Genomic DNA, 25,164 nt, shown 5'->3' on the forward strand with positions numbered 1-25,164 from the left:
GCTTATTTGAAAGAAGTGGCTTGCCCGGGTTCTATCCCACCATGAACAGTGAAAGTTGTAGCGAACATGACTGTTGCAATTAGTGTTGCTGCTATAGTGCATGCATTAGTCGTGTCTTTCATCCACTTCTCTCCAGCTTCTTTTAGCTTTTTGTGCTCCTTTGTAAATAACATATGTGGAGTTTGCTTTGCGTGGTTGGGCCATTTTCTGCAAGAAGCGGGGTCCATCTCCTGTATATCAAGAATCCATACTTTGACAAGGCTGTCCGTTTTCTCTACAGCTTGTACTGCTCACTCTCATCTTCCTCCGGTGATGCAGTTCCTGCAATAGGACGGGTCGAAAACATTTTATGTTAAAATGACTTTAAATTCGCACTGTGTTTGCAAATCGAGCTGATAAGTCATTCTGACATACCATACATATAAGGCTAAACCCTAATAACAGAATAATTTATGTGTATTTAATTTGCACTGCATCTGTGAAAGAATGACTTGAAATTAGCACGGTGATTTGAAATTCGCAATGACTTGAAATGTGCACAGGTATAAGGTTAAACGATCTAATAGTAAAATATACCCTCAACATTCAGATGAAAAAGTATCGGTAGAATATTTCATTTTATAGAAAAGGTAAGAGTTCAAGTCTTTTATAGACCAGTTTTGGATACATTTTTTTTCTCTATTTTCAATGTATAGTCATCAATTGTATGCATTTCTTAAAAGGAAAAGAGCTTAGGAATATTATGAAATTCAAGACTATATAAGAACATTGAAAGTTCTAACCTATTTGTTCGTATTTTATACACCTGTCCTCTAAATTACTCTTTCCGTTCCCTCATAGTTGAGTCATTTTCATATATAATACTCCCTCCGTCCCGCACTACTCGCACCTTTCCTTTTGGGCACGGAGATTAAGGAATGAATGATAGACAAAGTCAACAATTACGGCTGTAGGTATAAATTGTTACTAAAAATGGAAAGAGTGCAAATAACTTGGGACGCCCAGAAAGGAAATAAGTGCAAGTAGTGCGGGACGGAGGGAGTAACTTTTTTCTCATTCTTACTTTACCCTCTTCTATTTTATTCTCTCCACCTTTTTCTCTTTCTTAATTTTTTATCTATTTATTTAATACACTCAATATTCATTTTTTAAACTCCGTGCCGAAAAGTTTTGTCTCAACTACGAGAGAAATGGGGGGAGTAATTTATAGGCGATTGCCCATTCAAATTTTGAATTTGATGGGACTATAACCCAAACAGTGGAAAGATAAAATCATAAAATAGTCATTTCTCCAATGCTCCATTTTCATAACTGCAACTAATAATTCATGCGTACAAAATGCTGGATAGGATTGAACGAGGGATAAGAGCATCCACGTCCGTGCTCTTGTCAACGAGCATGGATATGGGCCCGAACAGGCTTTTACTCCCTGGTTTTAGGCAAGAGCACAATATCCACATCCGTGCTCTTCCATAAAGACACGCTCAAGGGTCCCACCATTCTATTATTCAATTTAAATAAAAACATTTCCACAATATTAAAATGCATTAAAAATAACCGGAATAATATTACAAATTACAAAAAAATTAAAAATTACATAATTAAAATCCTAAAAATTTAAATTTTTATAATTAAAGTCTTAAAAATTACATAATTTAAATCCTAAAAATTAAAAATTACATAATTAAATTCATAAAATTAAAAAAACCCACTACTCGTGGCCGGATTTCACCCAAATGGATGATGAATGTGTGTATTTATAGATGATTTTGAGATTAAATTTTTTTAAAAAAATTTCAAAATATATTTCAAAATATGGTAATAAAATCTGTATTATTTGGGAATCCAATTTTTTTTTAAGTTTTGTTATTATTTTCGATTTTTTTAAAAAAAAGGAAAAAAATGCCAACGGCCAATAAAAACGCGTCACATTGCCTGCTCGCTGGCACGGGCGTGCTCTTAGCTAAGAACAACGTCGTGCCACCGGCAAGAGCGCAGCGGCGGACACGGTGTCCTTGCTAGCGGCACGGACTGACGGTCAGCGGTGTGCTCTCCGCTGTGGATGCTCTAACCATTTTACAACGCTTATCCATAATCAATGCTGATTTGAATTCAATTAACCGCTAGTCATCCGGTTCATGAATAATTCAATTAACCGCTAGTTCATGAATCCTCTCCTAAGAGCATCAGCAGTGGCGGACGTCACTGCGGAATTCCCATCGGCGTGCGGGAATTCCGTGGCGGACGTCCGCCATTGTGCGTATCATGCACGGATACGGAATTCCCGCGAGGAATTCTCAGTTCCGCAGCTTTCCGAGGAATTCCGCGGGGAATTCCGTGCGGACGTCCGCCATTGCGTTGACTCCCACGGACGTCCGCGCGGAATTCCCGTTTATTGCATTAAATGTTTTTTTTCCGGTTCCTATAAATACATCCTGTTGAACTTCACTTCATTCGCACCACTTGTATTAACAAGTTTTTCTCTGTCTAAATTTCTTTTATATATCCGTAATGGCCGGTAGTGGTGGTGATGGGCATTATGAACACATGATGCGGTTGATTCACGCACGTGTGCGGGATGCGGCGGAGAGGGAGGAACAAACGGCCTCGGCACCGGCGGTGCCTCGACCCATCCACCGTCGCACTATAGTACCCCGAGACCACCTCGCTGTCCACCGTAGGTTGTACGTGGATTACTTTGCGCCGGAGCCACGGTTTGGGGAGAACCTATTCCGGCGACGGTTTAGGATGCATCGTTTGCTCTTTCTGTGTACCGTGGGCGCTTTAGAGAGTCGATACGGGTATTTCAGGGAACGGGAGGATGCGGCTGGTCAACCAGGCCACACGCCGATTCAGAAGTGCACTGCCGCAATCAGGCAGCTGCCATACGGAGGTGCGGCCGACATGTTCGACGAGTACCTCAACATCGGCGAGACGACTGCCCGAGAGTGCCTGAAGTATTTTTGTCAGGGCGTTAGGGAGATATTCGGGGATAGGTATCTTCTGAAGCCTACCCCCGAAGATTGTCAGGCTCTGTTGGATATGCACGGGTTCCCGGGGATGTTAGGCATCATAGATTGTATGCACTGGGAGTGGAAGAACTGTCCCGCTGCCTGGGAAGGGATGTACACTACTGGTTTCAAGGCCAAGAATCCCACGATGATCCTTGAAGTGGTAGCTGACTACCGTTTGTGGATTTGGCATGCCTATTTTGAAGTAGCCGGGTCGAACAACGACATCAACGTCCTCCAGTCGTCGCCCCTTTTCAACGACCAGTGGATGGGTGTCGGTCCGGCCGTCAACTTCGTCGCCAACGGCAACCAGCACAACATGGGCTATTATTTGGCCGATGTGATATACCTGATGTGGCTCGTCTTTGTGAAGACGATCAGGTGCCCAACAGATGAAAAGAAGATATACTCTGCGCAACGTCAGGAGGCAGCGCACAAGGATTTGGAGCGGGCATTTGGTGTGCTCCAGGCTCAATGGGCGGCAGTGAAGGGTCCAACACGGCTGTGGTACGTTGACAGCATCGCCGACATCATGTACGCATGTATTATCATGCACAACATGATTGTCGAAGATGAAGGTCCAGCACTGACAGATTGAGCCAGTGATGATGCTGATGTTGCGGGTCCAAACCACGACGTGGCCACCAGTAATGTACGCATGGGGATACCCATGATGAAGTCGATCGAGTCCGTGCATTTGCCGACATGCGCCAAAAACAAGCTCATGTTCGACTCCAGAACGATATTATTGAAGAAGTATGGCAGCGGAGGGGTCGTCGTTGAAATGTATTTTTTTTAATTTGATGAAATGTACTTTTCTTTTTTTAATGGAATTTTTTTCCCTATTTTTGTCGAAATTTTATTTCCGTAAATTGTTTAATATGTGAATTTGTGAATTTTTTTTAATGTGGGAATTCATGACGAATTCCGTCAGGAATTCCGCCACTGTGCAATGGGAAGTCTGTATGACGTGACAGTGGGAAGTCCGTATGACATGGCATGAGGTGTTTTTTAGAATTTCGCGGAGAATTCCGTCGAGCTCTAATAATACGAGGGATAATAGCGTCTTTTCGTCTCTCACTTTTCGAAACCCTATCCGCTGAAATGCACACATTCCGATCCAATCTTGCGAACCGAAGACATGGCTTATTCGCCGTCAAATACCCCTGCCGGCGACCACTCTCTTCCGTTGCCGATAAATTCTAGGTAGCAATTTCCCGAATTCCAGCGGCGCATTCTTCATTTTTCAAGTTTCCGACCACCACAACCGCTTTCCATTGCCTTATGGTTGATGATATCTTTCGCCGCTCTCCTGAAATAGCTTCATCTGTTACTGTTACTGTTACTGTTACTTCCTCTCCAACCCCATGCCTGCAATGAAGAAGGTCTGTTTTTATAATTCGTAATTTTTTTTGAACTGACTTCGTATTCAAATGCTATTGGTTCATCATTGTGATTTACTGTATATCTTTTATGTGTTCAATTTTCGTCACAGAATGCTGTGTGCTTCGGGATTGGGCAGTTATTCAATAAATTGGCCAAGGAGATCGGAAGCCCGGTTGATTTTGAACTTCCTGAATCTTTCAATAAGTGGAAACCTACATCTTCTTACTCCACTATCAGACGCAGTATGCCATCATCTTCTTGAATTTCCCAAATGTACATTAAAACCTTTTCGTTTCTTTATTAGATCATTAATTCGCTTGTTATCTTAACCTGTTCAAGATGTATATCTTACTAAGAGGATTAAAAGGCGCCTTGAGGATGATGGCATCTTTTGTTCCTGCAGTTCATCAACCGGGTCTTCTGGTGCTTGCAGTAAAGATTGCCTCTGCAGGTAAGAACCCCTGATTTGCAACTTAAGGTTTAGATTTAACCTGCCTGTTTGTGTTAGAAAATGTATATGGTAATAAAAGCCATGAAACTCCCGCCGCCAATGCTTTCTTAGTTTGATATTCTAAGGATGTGTTAAGAGTGTGTCTTGATATGAAATTTTGAGTATTATTTCTTGACTAGTGTTTGATGTGTCTTGATTTGTAATTTTTAGTATTTGATATTGTCTCCTGTCTTAGTATGCTACTCTCTAGCTGTTCTTCGGGCTGTAAATGTGGGAGCTCATGTCTAAATAAACCATTTCATCAAAGGCCCGTGAAGAAGATGAAGACTGTGCAGGTTATAATTATTTAAATGGTAAAAATGCCTTTCGTAGTAAGTTGTTGTGTTTGTTGTCTTCTTTCATATTGTCTTTCTATGCTTTCCTTAAAATTGATTTGCCAGAAACCTTGGATATTGGACTATGAATAGTTAGAAAACACATTGAATTGCAGCTTCATTTCATGTTTTCAATTAGATATCCCTAGGTGTTTTTTTCTTTCAGTTTTGCCTTTGCATTATCATCTATATATTCCAGTAGCTTTTTTGTTTTGTTTAAATATTCATATATTAAGTACTTTGAAGTGCTTTTTCAGACTGAGAAATGTGGAATGGGTGTTGTGGCAGAAGAAGACATCAATGTAGGAGATTTTGTGATAGAATATGTTGGAGAAGGTGAAAATCTTAAGCTATTCTTAATCATAAAATCTCTAGGCTGGATATAAAACTTTTTCCATCTTGCAGTTATTGATGACAAGACATGTGAGGAAAGACTCTGGAAAATGAAACACCGTGGGGAAACAAATTTTTACCTATGTGAAATCAACCGAGACATGGTTATTGATGCAACTTATAAAGGAAACAAGTCTAGATACATTAATCACAGTTGCTGTCCAAATACTGAAATGCAGAAATGGTAAGCTAGCCCTGTGTTTCTTGTTTTCCTTCTGAAATATACTTATTTCTCTTGTATAATGGTGACCCTTGTCCAGGATGGTTGATGGTGAAACAAGGATAGGGATATTTGCAACCTGTGATATTAAGAAGGGCGAGTATCTGACATATGACTACCAGTACGGACACACATAATTCATTCCAAGCTTATATGAATTAATATGTTTTACTCTTCATTGCTTATCTCACTGTTACAGCATAACAAGTTGAGTAGGTTTGTGCAGTTTGGAGCAGATCAAGATTGCCACTGTGGTGCTGCAGGTTGTCGGAAGAAGTTGGGAGTTAAACCCAGTAAACCCAAACCTTCTTCAGATGCTGCTTTGAAAATAGTAACATGTCAAGTGGCTGCAAACTGTCCAAAACTGAAAGCAGTTGAGACAAATAAACCTGTAAGTTCTTGGCTTGTCTATATGGGGCATAAGTATCCCAGGGATCTGGAAAGTGTTCTCTAGGTAGAGTGCTTTTATCAGTGTGAATCATTGGTCTTTGTGTATGAGCCAATTTGGCTTTGTCCAGTTTATGGATGTGGAAGCATGATGTAGGCAGAGAATGACTTGTCATGTTGTGAAAATAAGAAAAGCTAGATCTGGCTATAGAAACAAATAGATGGCAAGGGAACTAGGAATGCCGTTTACGGTGATACAGACAAAGTGGAAATACTAATGCCATTGCAAAAGCTGATTATGCTGCATAGATGGCTGTGGTTACATGTGATTTAGGTTGAAGCCTTACTATGCGAAAGTTTTAGGGGATTCTTTGTCTTCATTTCCTTCTGAGTGTGTCTAGGGTGATTGCTATTTTATAACTTGGTGTTTGATTCACATATGCTCTATCATTCTAATGAGTCCTTTTCTCCTGTTTTTGATGATTTCTTGTTTTTGATGATTTCTTTACTGGGAATTTGAGACTGAATACCTGCTTTTTTTTGGAAGGTCAATGTGAATGGAGTTCCTGTCACAGCAGGTATGCTGATCTGGCTACTCAATGCTCCATCCTCCTTTTTCTTTTTAATTTCATCAAAAATAGCTTGCATTCACACTGTTTTAATAGTTTAGGCTGTCATGATTTGTTTTCAGAATGTTCGAGTCAGGATCCTTCAAAGTGGAAAAAGAGGCGCCTGAATTGCATTGGTTCAGTAATTAGAATTGATCAAATATCAGATAGAAGGTACACACTATGCAATCTTATTGGAGTAGTACTATATTGGTATAACTGGTTGAATTTGTAAATATTTCTTCGAGTGGCACATTCTAAAACATATGTAGTGGGCAGTCTCTACTCTCTAATACTTATGTCATTAGTCATTACCCAAGGATCATGTTGCACACAATTGCTTATAGTCTGTCCCAAACTTGGTATATTTACTTTCTGAGCCACATCCATGAAACCGAGTGTCTTCAGTTGGAAACATAAACTTCCTCATCACACAAATTGCCCCTGATCTACGATTACGAACTAAAAGAATGAAACTTGATGAATATACTATTCGATTCAGTGTCAATGCTCTCAGCTGCCACTCTATGTGTATCTGTTTCATCGGTTTTCTGATTACATATGCTGTATCTTGTTCAGGTCATTCGGGATAATAAGACGCTTTGATAATGATAGGAGAAAACATTTGGTGAGAAAGCAAGTTACCTGTGCAAAACGTTTTTTTTTCAACTTGCATTTTTCTTTATTTGTTCTTTACCTGTTGTGATGTACAGATCATGTTTGAAGATGGAAATTCTGAGTTCCTGGACCTCTCAAAAGAAGAATGGGGATTTTGTAATTTTTAAATATGATTCAGGTAACAACCATCTATTCTATTGCCATCTCAGCAGTAGGGATATTGTAGTTGACTAGTTGTACAGAGTTTGGTCCTGGTTGTTTGAGATACAAAGAAAAAAGTGAAACATACCGCAGGTAAACTACTAAAGGTTAAGTCAGGATTTCGTGAAATCGTACACCAAAAAGCATCTACTGAACCTTTAAGTCGTACTGATAGTTAGCCTGTAGAACTGAAAAAGGCGAACGTGGATTTATGAGACTAATTTTTCTCCATGAGATTTATGATTAGTCATTAATTACGTTTTATTACTGGATTGTAAGGTTAAGTTTGTTCTTTTTGGTTTTTGTTTTGCTTTTTTTTTCAGGGAAGCATCGACTGTTTAGAGATTGTTTGTCATACACACACAATAGGTATACTGTGAGCCCGTGAGGCCCCGTCTTCTAGTAAATGTCGATTTCCCAAAAGTTAGATGATATTTTCTGTACTAATGTCCAGCCCAATATGTTGTATTACTATGTACTTTGATTGTAATAGCATAGAGTGTAATATTACCTAAAGTATTTTTAATTGAAGCTACATAATTGAGTACCTAAAGTATTTTTAATTGAAGCTACATAATTGAGTATTGTCTCATGGAATTTTGTGTTGGATGTTGAATTTATATGATCATCCCACACATTTTAGTTGAATAATATTATTAAGTTAATTTGATTAATTTCATTGAACCGAGATATTGCAGCTGTACAAACGGGTGTTGCGGGAAAAGTGAAATGTCATGAGTTAATTCTAGAGAAATGTTATTTAGTTTCACTATTTTATTGGAACCAACTACCAAGTTATGTAATGCTGTTGGTTGGAAAGTGATTAAAATGTTTTATTGATAAAAGAGTAGAGAGAAATGTTTCTTATTCTCAATTCTAAATTATGATATTAACTGTTATAATTTAAATCTATGTATACATTTTTTTTTGGGTTTGACCACACAGGTATACTGAATCTGCCTTCGGCAGAATTCGACTAATCCTGCTCGTCTGAGTTTGCAGATCAGCTTCGCGCTGAATCTGCCTTCGGCAGAATTCGACTAATCCTGCTCGTCTGAGTTTGCAGATCAGCTTCGCGCTGCCAACTGCGCCACAACCTCTTTTGTTAAATCTATGTATTCTTATTAAATATACTAACCATCCAAATTTCAAAATTTTAAGAAAGAAGCATAAGGCCGCCCGCAACGCGTCAGGCGGGTGGCCCGTATCCCGTCACTCAGGGACGGGACGGCGGCGTGACGCGTTGCCGCGCCCCGTCTCGAACCCAGCCCATCACCCGTCCCGATCTGCCGTGACGAAACGCGAGACGGCTTGCCACGCGCCAAGGCGACGTGGCGCGCTCCCAGGCCATGCGTGACGTCCACTCGTCGTCCCGCGAGTGGGTATCGTCACGCTGACGCAATAATTCATTTTTTAAAAAAAATTTGAATTAAATAAAAAAATTAAAATAAAAAATGTGAAACGGTAATATTACCGTTAATAGCCGTTTTCCTTTGTTTTTTACTCTATAAATACTCCTAATTCATCATCATTTCACACACAACTACACATCTATTCTTCCCAAATCATCTCCATTTCCTCTCCAATTTTCATCTAACATCTCATCACAAAATGTCCGACGACGGAAACTCCGGCGGTGGCGGCTCCGGCGGGTGGGATCTCAACGCGTTCGGCGACTGGGGGAGCATGTACAACACATTGGGTGGTTCCGGTTCGTCGACGCCGGGCACCCAGGGTTCGTCGACGCCGGGGGGTACCAACCACCCAATTTTGATGTTGATGCATACGCGCGTCCCTCCGCCTCGCGGTATTCGCAGAGATTATCCCAGATTCAGGAGGATTATCGGTTCAACCCATTCCGGAAGAAGGCCGAGGCGGGAGAGGAGGCCGAGGGGGAAGCTACAGGGTGGAGGCCGAGGCGAGGGAAGCTCCAGGGTGGAGGCCGAGGCGGACGAGGAGGAGGAGGATCTAGGCCGATATCCGTGAGGCCCCAAAGAAACGCTGGCGGTGTACAACGTCTGGATCAGCGTCTCGTACGATCCGAATCAACAACCCCGGAAGTGCTTCTGGGAAAAGGTCACCAAGGCCTACCTACCACGAGATTAAACCGAAAAAGACCCGCCGCCGCACATATAAGATGCTCAACACTCACTTTGACCGAGTCGACAGAGAGGTCAAACGATTCTGCGCCATCCACAAGAATGAAGCGGCTCATTACCAAAGCGGAGCCACGGGAGCCGACATTCTGAGGTCGGCTTTGCGGGTCTACTTCGACAACACCGGCAAACAATTCAAATATGTTGATGTTTGGGAGGTCGTCAAGGACGAGGAAAGGTGGGCCGACGGTGTGCGGTCCAGCACGGGCTCGACGTCGAAGCGCACGAAGCACACGGCGAGTGGCCAATACTTGTCTGGTGAGGGCGGTTAGGGCAGCGGGCCACAAGAGTTTGCCTCGCAGGAGGTTGAGACCCCGAAAGACGATGCCGGAAGATCCTCCCGTGGGCGCCGTCAGCCGCAAGGGAGAAATGCGGCGAAGGCGGCTAGAGGGAGGAGGGGCAAAGCCGAATCAAGGCAGGCGGGCTCGGGCTCGGGCTCTGGCTCGGGGGGACCCCCCAACTCCCTTATGGCCATGTACATGACCACCATAATGGCGGACACTTCCCGCTTTACGCCCACCCAATACCAAGTATGGCTTAACGGAGTTGCGTTTATGGCGACACAACTTGGCATTCCGCCTCCTCACGGCTTCAGTGCACCTCAACCGCCTCCAGGGGATGATTCGCCGGCGGAGTAGTTTTTTTTATTTTCTGTAAAATTGTATTTTAAATTATGTCATTTTTATTTTTTTTAAGATTTTAATTATGTCTTTTTTTTTAATTTTAAGTTGTATTTTTTTTATGTTGTAATTTTATTTTATTTTTAATGAAGTGTGTTTTTTAATTGAATTTGGTTGGAAATAAAAATAAAAAATGAAATTGAACGAATAGTAATTTAAGGGACGGTTAAGAGACGGAGGATTGCAGGTTACGTCCCTTAGTTAAGGGATGGAGTAAAAAAGTACATTGGGGCCCGCAAATAGTAATTTAAGGGACGGTTAAGGGATGATTTAGTGACAGCGTTGTGGATAGCCTAATTGCGAAAAAAAGTTCGATGGTTTAATTAATAAACGTGTGCCTCCTTTATGGTGTAGTATTATGTACTCCCTCCGTTTCTCCATATTTGAGTCATTTTTCCATTTTGGAAAGTTTTCTCAAAGTTGAGTCATTTCTCTATATAGTAATTTTTTTCTCTTTATTACTTTATTCTCTCTACTTTATTCAATTTCTACTTTATTTTCTCTACTTTTTTTCTCTCTTACTTTTTTATCTATTTGTTTAACACGTTCAACATCTCTTTCTTAAACTCCGTGCCGAAAAGCTTTGCCTCAACTATGAAGAAACGGAGGGAGTAGTAACTCATCTCATGTGAGCATTTTCTAAAAATTGAAAATTTAAATGTTTTTTTATATATAAAAAATAATAAGCGTATAAGTAGTAGTGTTATTATTTTTATAAATTACTCCCTTAAGAAGGAGTACGTATTTTTTTTTATTTTGCTATGTTCACAAAAATGGCTTATAAAATTGAAAAAATATCGATAATATAGCTTGTTTTTTTATATTAACAATGTTTATAGAATAATTTATAAACATAGTCAGTATCAAGTAATTTTCAGGAATTTGCATGTTTGTTTAAATCATATGCACAAGGAAAGTTATATTTCTACGTCTAACGACTACTCCCTCCGTCCGCCATTAGGAGTCCGGATGGCACGGATTTTAAGAAATATTAAAAAAAGTGGATGGAAAAAAGTGGAATTGAGATTCCACTTGTATATATTAATTTTAAATGAAATGTGAGTGAAATGAGTTAGTGGAAGGTGAGACCCTATTACCATTTATGGTAAAAGTGAACCGGGACTCCTATTCGCGGACGGACTAAAATGAAAAAACGGGACTCCTATTCGCGGACAGAGGAAGTATTTTTCAGTTAGTCGAAAAAATTAGTGGTTTTTTTTTATTTTTTGTCCAATCACTATTTCTCTGAATCTTTATCATACTACTAACATTAATAGAAATAAATTTGTACTATTAAAAATTGATGTTGATTATACAAAAAGTATTCTCACAAGTGAGAGTATATCCCCAATAACAAAACCGGCACGTTTATGATGCTGAAAAATTCGACAGAAAAATCGGCGGCCTTCCAAGTGTTGTGACTGAGAAGATGCGACATTTTTCCCGGTCCGCTACAGCCAGTGCCACCGCGACACGTATCCACCTTCCCGCCGGTTCCGTCTCTAAAATGCGCCTGCTCACATCACCTACCTAACCTGCGCCTTATTCAAATACTACTCCATATCATTTACATCTCTCTTTCTAATTCAAAGCAAACACTCCCTTGGCGTGCAATTTCAGGTATGCGGACTCTCCTTTTCCGACTACTATGCCTATTTGATTCGTTTGCTTCTACGTAATCTGTGTATATATGCAAACGATGAATGCAAATCTGTGTCCAGAACTGAGATCAGCTGTGTGTTAATGTTATTGTCGATGTGAATGAGTAATGAATCCATCCTGTGCTGAGTGTGTGCTGCTGCAATTGAATTTTCTGGTTGATGTCTGGTTTTCGGTATTGCTGTTTGTAGATTCGTAGTTTGGTAGAGATCGGAAGGTTTCTGCGTTTTTTATTTGGTTGATTTTTCGGCGGTATTGGTGATCGATGTAGATAGTTACATGTGTGATTATTATTATACTTCTGCCGATTGTAGATTGTTTGTTTTTTTATAGTATTTGTTTTACTTTATACTGCATTTTCAGTGATTGAATGATGCTGGAGCTTCTTAAAATGGTGTTTTACCGTGTATGTTTTGCTTGAAGGCATACAATAGTAACAATACCACTGCTTTTTTGTTGTAGTTAGTGACTGTTATTATTGATATTGTTTTCTAGCTATAGTAATCTTATCATGGTTGTGATCTCATGATTAGGGGAAAGAGTTGATGAAGATTAAACTGCTGCTTTTTTCATCTCTTCTGTTGACCAGCATAAGCAGTGGGTGTGCTGGTCTAACCAGTGCCTTTATCCGTAATGAGTGGCCATCTGTCGATATTCCTCTCAACAATGAAGTTTTTGCAGTTCCCAAAGGTTACAATGCTCCACATCAAGTAAGCCTTCATGTCCCTTTATAGTCTCATCAATTAGTTTGTAAAAGAGGCTAGTATTTTATTTGACAAGGTGATGATTTATTATCATGTTACTGAAAAACTCCACTTGTTTTAAGATCAGTCTTTGTCTAAAAGATTCATGCCATGTTTTTTAGGTGCACATTACACAGGGTGACTATGATGGCAAAGCTGTGATAATCACATGGGTAACAGCTAATGAACCTGGGTCCAACATAGTTCGATATGGCTTGTCAGAAGGAAAATACGATTTCACTGCCAAGGGAACAGTGCAAAACTACACGTTTTACAACTATAAATCTGGATATATTCATCAATGTCTAGTTGATGGTCTTCAGGTACAATTGCCTTTAACTGCTAATTTTGCAGTAACAGTTGATGGGTGCTGTTCATCAATGTATAGGATATCAGGTTCTGTTTGATTATAGACCAACTATCTATTGAGGTGGGCGTTCTTTTTGCAGTATAGCACAAAATACTACTATGAGATTGGAAGTGGTGAAACCTCTAGAAATTTTTGGTTTCAAACACCTCCAGCAATTGATCCAGATTCTTCTCACAAATTTGCAATAATTGGTCAGTGTTCCGTACATCTCTAAATATCTGTGCTCTAAATGTCTTTTTCGTTAGAGAGTGATACTTTTTTTAATTGATCTATCGAATTTAAAGTCTATGTAAATGCTAATTTGGCAAAGCTAAGTTCTGATTGAGAAAAAAAGTAGTTCGGTTGTCTATTTATGTTCCATGTATTTATACACTAATATTCTTGTTTCTGATGCATCTTTGAGTTACAATGTCCTTCTGTGAACTAATATCTTCTATTGTTACTTGTTATAGGTGATCTTGGCCAAACATATAATTCTCTTTCCACCCTTGAGCATTGTATGCAGACTGGTGCTCAGACTATATTATTCGTTGGAGATCTTTCTTACGCTGATAGATATGACAATCATGACATTGGTGTCCGCTGGGACTCTTGGGGTCAATTTGTTGAACGAAGTGCAGCATATCAACCATGGCTCTGGTCAACTGGAAATCATGAAATTGAGTACTTCCCACATCTGGTAAACTGTGGAGACAACTCTTATCTAATTCATTTGTTATGTCTTTTAACTTTTGCGATAGGGTTTTTTGTGAGCCTCGTGACTGACTTTTCTTTTCTACTTTGTTGATTCATACTGTTTCTGAAGTAACATTTTTTTTACTGTTGATCTTCATTTCCAGTTGCAAAATGTCTTCTGTTGAATGCATCAATGAACGAATGCAAATGCTTCTTTTTTTATTGTTTCCCGTTCTGTATTTGCCTCCACATTTGCAAAATCTAGCCTAAGACCAGCTGAATCCTTAGTTATTTCCCAAAAGCCTCGAGTAGAATGTCATGGAACCTTGGTTGTTCTGTGCCCTAATAAATAAGTAGTAGTAAGAAAAATATTACTGATACTAGTTTCCTTCAACTGCACTGCTCTATATTTCTGGTGGAGAAACCTTTGTTGCTCTCTCATGTTTGTATCTGAAATACTTGTACTTACCTTCTAATTACTCATGCTGCATCTCTGCACTAAACTTTGCAGATGTTGGATACTTTATCCAACAATGACTTAATTCCACACTTATATAACTTCTGTACATGGCCACTTATTACATGTTTTTTTTGACATTCAGGGGGAGGTTACACCCTTCAGAAATTATCTTCACAGGTATCCTACACCTTTTTCTGCCAGCAAAAGCAGTAGTCCTCTGTGGTATGCCGTGAGGCGGGCATCAGCTCACATTATCGCCCTCTCCAGCTACTCTCCATTTGGTAATTTGTTTGCCAGGTTTAGTATTCTTGTTTTGGTGGTCGGCGAGAAGCTGAGAATGCTGTAAGAACTTCACATCATAACTTGCGCATGCAGTACAAAGATACAATTCATTAATTTCAGTTCGATTTTAAAAAATGATGAATATCTCTTGCATTATACTCCCTCCGTCCCCAAAGAATATGCACCTTGGGTTCATCACGGGTTTTAATGCAAAATTGGTAAAGTAAGAGAGAGGTAGAGAGAAAAAGTAATTAAAGTATTGTTAGTGGAGAATGGGTCCCACCTCTTTAGAGAGAAAAGACTTTCCAAAATTAGAAAGTGTATATTCTTATGGGACGGACTAAAAAGGAAAGAGTGCATATTCTTATGGGACGGAGGGAATAAGTGATAACATGAAAATCCCTATTTTGTTCTCCTACAGTGTTTGCAGGTTCAGGGGTAAATGGGGAACCATTATTAATCCTCTTTTTTGAAAAAAAAACTACTGAATTCTCAGACTTAGTCTTTGGAGCCTTATAAATGATACCTCGTGGTTTTCTTCAATAACTCTAAGGCTCCTAAATAAAGCCTATTTGTTTTCATAGGCTTCTAGGTAGCCATATGTTGCCTGATACTTCCATATAATGTACATTGGTAGAAACAAACTAGAAGATGGCTCCAACTATTTGATCTGTGCTTATGACCATGGAAATCTCACATTGTTGGAAGCCATAACTCATAAGTAATTCCAGTCCCGGATTTAATTTTTTATATTCCTAGTTCCACACCGAAAACATGAGATGCTTTTCACCATTATGCACAAGTAGAGCTCTTGCATAGGTTAATTAGTACATGTCTTCTCTGTATAGCTTTTGTCTGCACCATCCATACCTTCATTATGTAATTTGCGTATTCCTCAAAATCATGACAGTGAAATATACTCCACAATGGAAATGGCTTGAACAAGAGCTGAAAAAAGTTGACCGGGAGAAGACTCCCTGGCTTATTGTTCTGATGCATGCCCCTATTTACAACAGCAATCAGGCTCATTTCTTGGAGGCGGAAAGCATGAAAGTGGTGTTTGAGAGCTGGTTTTGTCACTATAAAGTTGATGTTATATTTGCTGGCCATGTGCATGCCTATGAGAGATCGGTATGCCACGTCACACAACTTCCCGCTTTTATAAACACTAGCTTTCCGCTGAGGCCCTGACCACTCATCATTTAATTTCAGTACCGTATCTCAAGCATACAATCAAATGTTTCATCGTCTCCGTCATCTGATAAGTCAGCCCCAGTTTACATAACCGTCGGGGATGGAGGAAACCAGGAGGGTCTTGCTAATAGGTGAATTTTGATTTTTGATATATTTTCCCTGATATATTTACTTGACATAAACAGCAAACTTGGTGGTCTATTGCAGATTTAGAGATCCCCAACCAGATTATTCTGCTTTTCGAGAAGCAAGTTATGGGCACTCTACGTTAGAGATAAAGAACAGAACTCACGCCTTTTACCATTGGAATCGGAATGACGATGGGAAGAGAGTGCCAACAGACGAATTCGTGCTACACAACCAGTACTGGTTAGTGCACACTACTCGCTTCATACTCTACTGCAGTTTATGGTTTGCTCCATCTATTACTCAATCACTAAGGCCCTTCTTGGTATGATGCAATAGAATGTGATTCCTACGTCCATTCTATTCATTTGTTTGCTACGATGGAATAAAATGAATTTTATTCCTATCTCCATTCCATTCCACTCTCATTTCATTCTATCATATAACGAAGGGCCTAATATTCCCAGTTTTCAATATATCAGTCCTTCAACCGATTTTTGCCCTCTAATTGCATCTATGTTAAATTAGTGTGGATTCTTATATAGCAATGGAAGAGAATTTTGAATTTGATGTTGATGCAGGGGAGACGGCCATAGAAGAAGAAGAAAACTGGAGAGATATTCTATGTAAATGCGTGTTATTATTTCTGGTCAGCCAAGAAGAAGAATTGCTATACACGTGCTTCGCAAATAAGATAACCATCATTTGTAATTTATTAAATAGTACCTTTCAATATAATGCCTGCGAAGTTTTCCTTGACATTTTTAAAATATTGCAATTCTAAATCACGTTATTGCAATATATGCTTCCTTAGGAATGATATCCTTCCGGTGTCCAACCCCAAATTTTGTACCATTGCTTGAATCTTTGTATATACAACAGAAAGACATTTTACACACAAAAATCACTTCTAAAATCACATCACTAGACGATTATTGGTTGATGTATTTGGGAAGAATATGACTATGCCTTTCTCTCTCTGTGTATACATGTATATAGATGGGCACGTCCTATCTAGTGCTTGCTTGGATGTGGAAGATGCTACATTCGGTATATGGGTTGCGGAGTCCACTTGAGATTGACATTGAGCTTTCCTGACTTAGCTCCGTCGAGAGGGAAGCAATCTTTGTATTCGCCCTCCATTAGAACCCTCGTCAATGTTAAGATGCATCTTCCCATGTAATCCTGTAATTAAAACCAAACATACTAAGACCACAAACTCGGAAATTCCTAACGGCATTATGGATATTTTGAACTGAGGCCATATTTTATGATTATCAAACAAACTTTTTTTCCTCAAATAGTCAGGTCTCAGTCATTAACTCAAATGTATAAACAGATTCTTGTTTAGGCTTGAGCACTGTGGAAACTAATCTTTCACAGTTATACAATCTCCGCCAAACAATAATCAAGCAGATTATCAGGTGAATTCATGCATGTGTATTGGCAACACCAGTATTTTCATACTTATCTATGATTTACTGGTATAACACATCAAATAATAGTGTAGGAAAGAAGGTACCTTCCCAAATGTATCGTGGTCCCACAGTTCGAGAGTGAGCATATCGTGTAGTCCATCCTCGACAACAAAATCAAAAGTCTGATTCCAGACAGGATTCAGACATTCATTCACAACCTAGAAGCAAAAAGGTACTGCGCTGATTAGAATAATTGACACGGAACATATTGACAATCAGGATAGCCATGAATATCTAATCAAAGATATGGTACTATAAAACACAGAAAAGGCAACGAGGAGAGAGACAAGGAAAAATATATGCTTGACTATGTTTTTGGGTAAAAAAGCTCAATTAAAGAACATACCCTGGTTTTATTTTTCGATTCAGTTTTCTTCATAGTGAGAACTACATAAGGGTCAGCCTTCCCCATGAGGTCAGCTGGTGCCAAGTCTTCGGCTGAAATGATCGTGACAGAGAGTACCCCTCTTATGATGACATCCCTTCCATTGTTTCCTTCACCACCATTTCCATTCATATTACTTCCGCCATCTGCTCCATTTTTGAATACCTTCTCCAGTGAAGTCATAGAGTATTTTTGGGCAAAGGGATTGATTAACCCACTCTGCATGCCATTAGGGCAATACAAAACCTCCAAGTGCACCTAGAACAGAGAAAACGACACTTGAGAACTTTACACTAGGGGTGAGATGCTGGCGTGCACCTTTTCGAAGTGAGGCGCACAAAAGTTGATGGATAAACAAAATTTTAATACAATATGCACAGCAAGAGCTAAGGCCTAGCAGAAACAAGTGTGAGACAGATACTTATTTACTGAATAATATGATCAGTAAAGCACATCCAGTTAAAAGTTTGCTCATCATCATTGAGGTGAATATAGTTAATTAGTCATCCTCATTGTCTGATTAATAAATTCCCTTAATTCCCCCCTAGTCAATCTCAATCCCATCTTCATAATCTTCTCCATGATCACTCTCTTATCTGGTACAAGGGCAGCTTTTATAATCATCAGTCCGATTTCATTGTAAGTAAAAAGAATCAAACCAACAATCAAGTTTTGCCATAAAATGCCTCTTTGATTAACAAAGTTAGCATGTAACTTATACATTCAAGTTGTCCCTTCTCATTTCCCCCATGTTGTCTACACTCACTTATTCTAAACAGATAAATCTGCCAATTTTGTGAATAGAAAAAGAACTCTGGAAAAAATAGGTGAAAAATATGGTTAATCTATTACCTCGCCCCTATTTTTAGTGTCTCTTTGAATCTCCAAATCTTTCACCAGTTTGAGCCACACATCCTTCACCTTGCCAGGCTGAAGCTCAGAAAGCTGAACTTGAGCGGCTCCAATTAGTTCAGCTGCCTGAAGCCCTTCGTCATCATAGATTTTTACGGTCAAATGCTGAGTTGCAAGATCTTCAATTACAAACTCAAAATGTTCATTCCAGACTGGACTCAACTGGTTGTTCTGCGGAAAAAGTAAAAAATGAATGAAACTAAAACTCTATGCTCTGGAGTGATGAAAATCTCATGAACTATATAACCTAAGCAGATTAATAGTCTTACAATAGTCCTGCTTTTCTTCATTTTATCACGCAAAGGCCGGACATATAAAACAGCGTAAGGGTCAGATTTCCCTATAATGTCTTTATTTGTTAACTCCTTTGCCTGCACGAGCTTCACCTCCAACTTCCCAACAGGCTTCAGTTCAAGGTCGCTGAGGAACAAGAATTTGAATTTCAACAAAAGCTACTCCAAAAGTGGAAAAATGATATCTTTTGTGGGACAAATAAAAAGGAAAGTGAGACATCTACTTCGGGACGAAGGGAGTAATTCCTAAGAGCTACTAAACTTCATATTACCAGTAACCTTTACCCAAATAGTAATGCCTCTGATTTATTTATTTATATATTATTTTATTTGAGTCGGGAGAGGGGAGAGTAGTGAGGAATAATCCTGAAACCTCTTCTTTTAAAGAGAGGTTCACTACTTCGGTTTCCCCAAAAGGACGTAATGGCCTCTAAAGCTTGTTGATGAGAATAAGTGACTAATGCAGGAAAACAAACTTTCATAGTAAAGGGTGTTGAACTGCTAGCTAGATAATGCATTACGACAACATTAGAATCTCATCCCCTTGTCTTTGCAGTTCTTGAAAATAAAATGCAAACCAACTGAACTGAAAGAACTTCAAATATGGGCCTACTAAAATTACCTAGTATCTACTTTAAGTTGTCATATATATTTGTCTCACTATGCCTCTTAATGTGTAAAAGCAATTCGCTTGATTTGAAAGATATCCATATATGGACTACTAAAATTGATATGAGGCAGGTTCTAATCACTAATGGCACTGGTGCAGAATAAACTCTTGCTTTATTTCCAGTTCTCTCTTTCAAGACCTTTATTCTCATATTGGACAATTTTAGTTACCATGGTTATTGAGAAAATAAAAGGAAAATAATAAGTTAATGAGTATGTGACTTACCTGTAATCTCCAGGTATTATAGGGATTACTTTTCGAACTGGCCATGTAATAGAATCTTCTACAGCATCTCTTATTGTACTCTGTATAAGAAATATTCCTCAATCATCCATGTGAAAAAGATATTCATGAAATTCAATAAATAAATCAAAAGGAGGATGGTGTGAGAGAACTAATAAGGTTGATGTCTAATTTTAGAAGGTGCTAGTTCAGTAAATCATCAAGCAGAATCAGGCAGTAAAAAAGACCAGACTTTTGACCATCAGCTATAGCTATTAAATGATAATAATTGTAACTGCATATCCACTAGAGTCACTTTCTTTTGTTGTTTATAACACAAAGAGTCTGTACAACATATTCAACATTTTGGCATCTAAGTATATGCAAAAGAATAATCTAAAAACCATTTGCTGCATTTATTTTGTATGGCCCAAAAATTAATACAGTATCCAGAATTTTACATGCATAAAAAATGAGAATGTACTGATTAACCACATCATTGACAAGCTACACATGCAGATTATTGAATTGGAAAAAATAAAGAGAAACAACAGTGAAAGAATAATAATAGTGGGTGAAGACTGAAGGTCTATGGCATTTCAATTAGAAAAAAAAATTTAAAAATTAAGTTGTCATCCTATAGATCCAAGGAGTAATTTGAGATTTGGCAATTCATATGAAAAGTTCTCAACTTCGGCCTTCCTAAATTTCCACATAAGTAATCGTACCAAATCTTTTACATATTCTGTTAATGTTAGTTTTCCCTACATGCAGTTCTTATATCCTGAACCGAGCCAAGAAATAATTAATTAAAAAAAAGTTCAAAATCTTGCCAATGAATGCCTTATATAGTTATATTTTATTAAAAACATCCTCACCCCAATTAATGCAGACCCAGAAACAGTCATGTGAAATTAAGACAAGGTATACTGACCTCAATGGCATCAGAAAGGCCAGGTATTGTTGATATGTCTCCTCCCACAACTTTGAGTGTGAAATCCAGCTTTTTCTAAAAGTCAAAAAAAGGATTTCATTGAGATGCTTTCAATTCATTAATAATCAACAAATCCCCCTAAATATAAATGTGCAACATAATATCTAGTTGATTTTGCACTAGTGCATGCTACAAAAACTTAAGTTATTATTAACATGACCACTAAGGTGTCACCATGGAGAAAGTATTGATACACCGTGCTATTTTCAGGATAATAATAATTCCAAAATTTTACATAAGAACCAGAAGACTGGATGGAAAAATACTGTACCTTGTGACGTAATGAAAAGCAAACAGCTCCAAAGCAAGGAATCTCATCCACTAATGGTCTGAAAATCAACCTGAAGACACCAGTGAACCCAATATTTTTCACCTAAACAAAGAAATAATTATTAAATAATCAAGACTCTGCAGTTTCAATCAAAATAATACCTAGTAGATTAATAGTTGAACATAAAATGGTGAAATGACAGTACATCAAATTATAAAAGGCGCAAGTAAGTGACCAAATGGAAATGTATTGGGTATTTTATACTCATTCATGATGCAACATACAAGTTGAATGAGGTTATGAATGAATACACTAGACCCTCCTATGTTCATGACTGATTCTATATGCAAACATTCTTTTACATGCAAACACGCACCCACGCTAAGTTGTTAAGTGCAAGCTGACTCTGATGGGATAATATAATAAAATGGTAGCTGATGAATTTAGCATGAAGATATAACCAGATACAGCAAAAATTGCTGACTAAGTTCATGAACTGACTATCCATATAATCTATGTATCATCCCTAATGACAAGGAATGATTTTCTAATTGAGCACCAAAGCAGTTCACCAATAATATTATTACAGACCTACATAGAAAAGGAAAAAAAATCTTGGTTCCTTTTGTACATTTAGAATCTTAGATTGAAGAATTTGTTATCAGATTCAACATGACATACCGCGCAGATATATCAGGCTTCCAGTTGAAGAGTTTTTATATATGCTATCACCGATAGAAAGGTCAGACAAGGTATGAGAAATGCTTATTGGAACCAAAAATCTATGGTAAGTAAGACACCAAGATTACACACACAGATTGCACACCAAAAAGCAACTGTTGGTTGAAAGTTGAATTCTGATACCACAGTATTTGTAACTACATGCACTTCAGATTCGGCAAATCCTAATGATTTGGTCTTCAAATCACCCTGTTGGGCTTATTCCAACAACAATGTACAAAGAAATTTTGAAAGACACAGAATAGTTGATACCTGCACAGGAAGACCAACACCAAGATAAGTCTTGATATCAAGTACTATATTGGGGTTTCCATCCCATTGCATTTCTAACTCCATAGTGATTCCTTCACTTCCATCTTCAATTATTGAAACTCCTGAAGCATCATAACTAGTAAGTGTCTCATTGCAATTTGCAAAAACAAGCCAAATGACAGCACTTCAAATCTTTCAGCTTGAGCAGAGAAAACGAGATGAAGTATCATGATCATTATTTGGAGACATTGCCACATGCATAGATCATTAGAAAAGAACTTCAATTCTAAGTTTATAAACCACCAAAGTGTGGCCTGTGTATTGAGCTCTAATTGTACAGACTACGGTGTTGCTAGGTCATATTTAAGTCAACATTTCATTATTAGAAATTAAAGGGCAGCGTTTCGCATCCACCAATACTACCTTTTTGCATGCACTATATGGCAGCAGATTTATACAAATCAAAAGTCCATGAACTTATTTTTCTCAAAATTCAGTTCTGAGTCATGTTCCATCAACTTACTCCCTAGGGTAATAGTATATGCTCTGTTACAGCGAGAAAAAAATGGCATCATCAAATACTCTCACCAATGAGTTGCAGGTGCAATAAAGTCAACAGCGAACTTCAATAATAACCAAACAAGACAGCTGCATTGTTGAGTAAACAGGCTTCCAATAAACCACATGAAGCTGCTGACTCAACATACCAGCTTATACGAATCTATTTACTTGTTTCTAGAGCAGAAGTGAAGAGTGACAAAATTCATAGGTAAATATTGGAACTGCTTTCTTTGAATATCCTAATTTGTGACATTTCATTTTCTTTTTTCCAACCTTCAACAATAACTCCTTAACTGCCCACTTTGTGGTAGGGCAAAAAAGATCACGAATAAGACCAGACAAAGTTGATATCAAGAAAGGGAAATGCACAATCACACCTGTGAACTGCGGGGCCACAGTTCCAAGCGTGAACTTGGAAAAGGTCAAAGAAGCTAATATAACTGGCCTATATTGCTCGAGGACTGGCTCCACATTAGCCTTTATCAGCTCCGACGCAGCCTTGAAACCGCCATACAATCCAAACATTAACACAATGCAGCATCGAACGAAAACTCAACTCATCCTCAATAATTACAAAACAGGAATTAAATAAAATTACAAACACTCAAATAGTCAAATTGCAGCGAAAAATTCGCACCTCATTCACGTATGGCCAGATCTTCTCGAGCTGAACATTAAGCCAAGTCAACTGAGTTTCAATTTAAAAAAAAACATCAGCCTCAACGAATCCGCATCGATACGAATCGAACAAGCAAAACACGAAGCAAACCTTCTGGCGCTGCGAAAACACCACCCAGGAAGGATAGTACTCCGGCGACAACAACTTCCTCGAATCCTCCACCGTCATTCTCGCAAACGACGTAACCGTAGCAGCCTAAGTTTATTCAGTTTATTGAAAAATTAAGAATAAATAAATGAAAGCATATGCACAAATCACATTTGAAGGTGTAGAAGTGAAAAATGAAGTTACGAGGTCGGAGCGGTGCTTGGATCGGGCATTTTCGGAGCGGACGAAAGCAACGATGAGCGCTAAGCCGACGACCAATCCGATCACCAAACCAGCTACGAACGACATGTCAAAAAAAAAATAAAGTAGCTCTGCGGCTTCTGATTTCCAAATCCGAAGCAGCTGCCGCTATCTTCGTTGTCGCTGTTCACTTTTTTGTTTGCGACAAATGGAAGTGAGAGTTGTGGATGTGGACTTGATTCTGATCGCTGATTAATGGCGGATTAGAGTTTTTGATCTCTGATTAGTACAGTAGGTTTACCGATTCTAATTCCTCCGTTGCAATCAATGCAAAAAGGTCGGCCAAACAATAAGCAAACAGCCAAAAATATGGCCAAATCATTTATTAGCAGCTGTGACCCCACAAACATTATATAGTCATATGCATTAGTTCACATTTATACTACTATATAGACTTATCTATTGCTATGTTTAAGCTCATCAAACTTCAAATTTATAGGGTAATTCTCACATTTTAAATTTTCAGAGATTTTATTATTGTTGAAAGTTGTAAATGTATCAGCAATTACAATAGGTATGCTAGAACTACTTGGGGTGAATAATTTTAAAAGTTATAGCTATCTTACTTTAATGAGCATTCTGTGTTTAAAGTTACTACTAAAATTAAGAACCTAAAATACTGGTTAATGTATTTTGTTAATTCCAAGTCAAGTTCGGGTCACATTCAATTTCTTTTATTTATATGTGTGATTAGAAAGCTATACCACTTTTATTTCAAAGGCTATATATATGATTCAAGAAAAAAAAAACCTACAAAAAGATTCAAATAAAATCTTTTTTTATTTGACATGCAATGTAGGAGTATAAAATTACTACATATAGATAAAAATATTAAGTAAACTTGAAGCCCCTAAAAAGTGAAGTTAAAACTATGTCGACTGCACAGTATTAGATGCTTCCTTTTTTTTATTTTTAGACTTTCTATGCATTGAAGTTTGAACAAAAGCCTATTGCATTTGCCGACACTTGAGTTGACCACATACAATAATTGTGAACATTAGCCATTAAGGAGCCGCCACCTCATCACTACGAGAAATGGTTAGAAAAATAAAATTATTCCATTTTCTAATAAATATATTCGCCCCGTCCAACCAATAATTTTTTTTTACATTTTCTTGACAAAAGTTAGTCTCTTACGTTTTTGGCAAATCATCGTAATAATATTTAGTCAATTCCACAAATTAAAAAAGGACCGATTATTGAATTTTTTTTTGATATTTTTCTTAATTATCACAATCTTAGATTTCGAAGAAATTATATATGGTGTGATAGAAAAATACTACTCTAGTTAGTCGCATCTTTAAATTTCAGCACCCAATCACATCAATAAATCCAAACATATAGCACGTCTAGTATGAGACAAT

At 38.3% G+C, this 25,164-nt stretch overlaps 3 protein-coding genes across 5 annotated transcripts; 2 read left to right on the plus strand and 1 right to left on the minus strand.

Moving 5' to 3' along the window:
* The first annotated feature begins 4,102 nt into the window (after positions 1-4,102).
* LOC121748683 (histone-lysine N-methyltransferase ASHH3-like) lies at positions 4,103-8,202 on the plus strand. Its single transcript, XM_042143172.1, has 13 exons — positions 4,103-4,396; positions 4,507-4,639; positions 4,737-4,848; positions 5,084-5,183; positions 5,480-5,558; positions 5,628-5,799; positions 5,876-5,956; positions 6,052-6,226; positions 6,770-6,800; positions 6,914-7,004; positions 7,410-7,458; positions 7,544-7,626; positions 7,973-8,202. Exons 1-12 carry the CDS (start codon positions 4,379-4,381, stop codon positions 7,613-7,615), a joined length of 1,113 nt encoding a protein of 370 aa, XP_041999106.1. The 5' UTR covers positions 4,103-4,378; the 3' UTR covers positions 7,616-7,626; positions 7,973-8,202.
* Positions 8,203-11,825: 3,623 nt separating this feature from the next.
* Positions 11,826-16,818, plus strand: LOC121748676 (bifunctional purple acid phosphatase 26-like). 3 transcript variants are annotated; one of them, XM_042143162.1, is made up of 10 exons: positions 11,826-12,105; positions 12,678-12,854; positions 13,010-13,210; positions 13,337-13,448; positions 13,710-13,936; positions 14,535-14,673; positions 15,585-15,805; positions 15,887-15,999; positions 16,076-16,237; positions 16,576-16,818. In XM_042143162.1, the coding sequence occupies exons 2-10, from the start codon at positions 12,690-12,692 to the stop codon at positions 16,622-16,624; spliced, it is 1,389 nt and encodes a 462-aa protein (XP_041999096.1). In that variant the 5' UTR covers positions 11,826-12,105; positions 12,678-12,689; the 3' UTR covers positions 16,625-16,818. The 3 variants fall into 3 exon arrangements, with proteins under 3 accessions (XP_041999096.1, XP_041999097.1, XP_041999095.1); XM_042143163.1 differs by lacking the exon at positions 11,826-12,105 and adding an exon at positions 12,132-12,250; XM_042143161.1 differs by lacking the exon at positions 11,826-12,105 and adding an exon at positions 12,239-12,319.
* LOC121748671 (synaptotagmin-5-like) lies at positions 16,780-24,096 on the minus strand. The gene is made up of 13 exons (XM_042143154.1): positions 23,744-24,096; positions 23,543-23,647; positions 23,411-23,461; positions 23,151-23,271; positions 22,213-22,334; positions 21,220-21,321; positions 20,889-20,963; positions 19,958-20,037; positions 19,039-19,189; positions 18,710-18,940; positions 17,819-18,115; positions 17,517-17,630; positions 16,780-17,179 (listed from the first exon to the last, which is right to left on the minus strand). The coding sequence occupies exons 1-13, from the start codon at positions 23,846-23,848 to the stop codon at positions 17,036-17,038; spliced, it is 1,698 nt and encodes a 565-aa protein (XP_041999088.1). The 5' UTR covers positions 23,849-24,096; the 3' UTR covers positions 16,780-17,035.
* Between the last annotated feature and the right edge of the window lie 1,068 nt (positions 24,097-25,164).

This window comes from Salvia splendens, chromosome 9, assembly GCF_004379255.2.
Source record: "Salvia splendens isolate huo1 chromosome 9, SspV2, whole genome shotgun sequence".
In the NCBI taxonomy this organism is placed as follows: domain Eukaryota; kingdom Viridiplantae; phylum Streptophyta; class Magnoliopsida; order Lamiales; family Lamiaceae; genus Salvia; species Salvia splendens.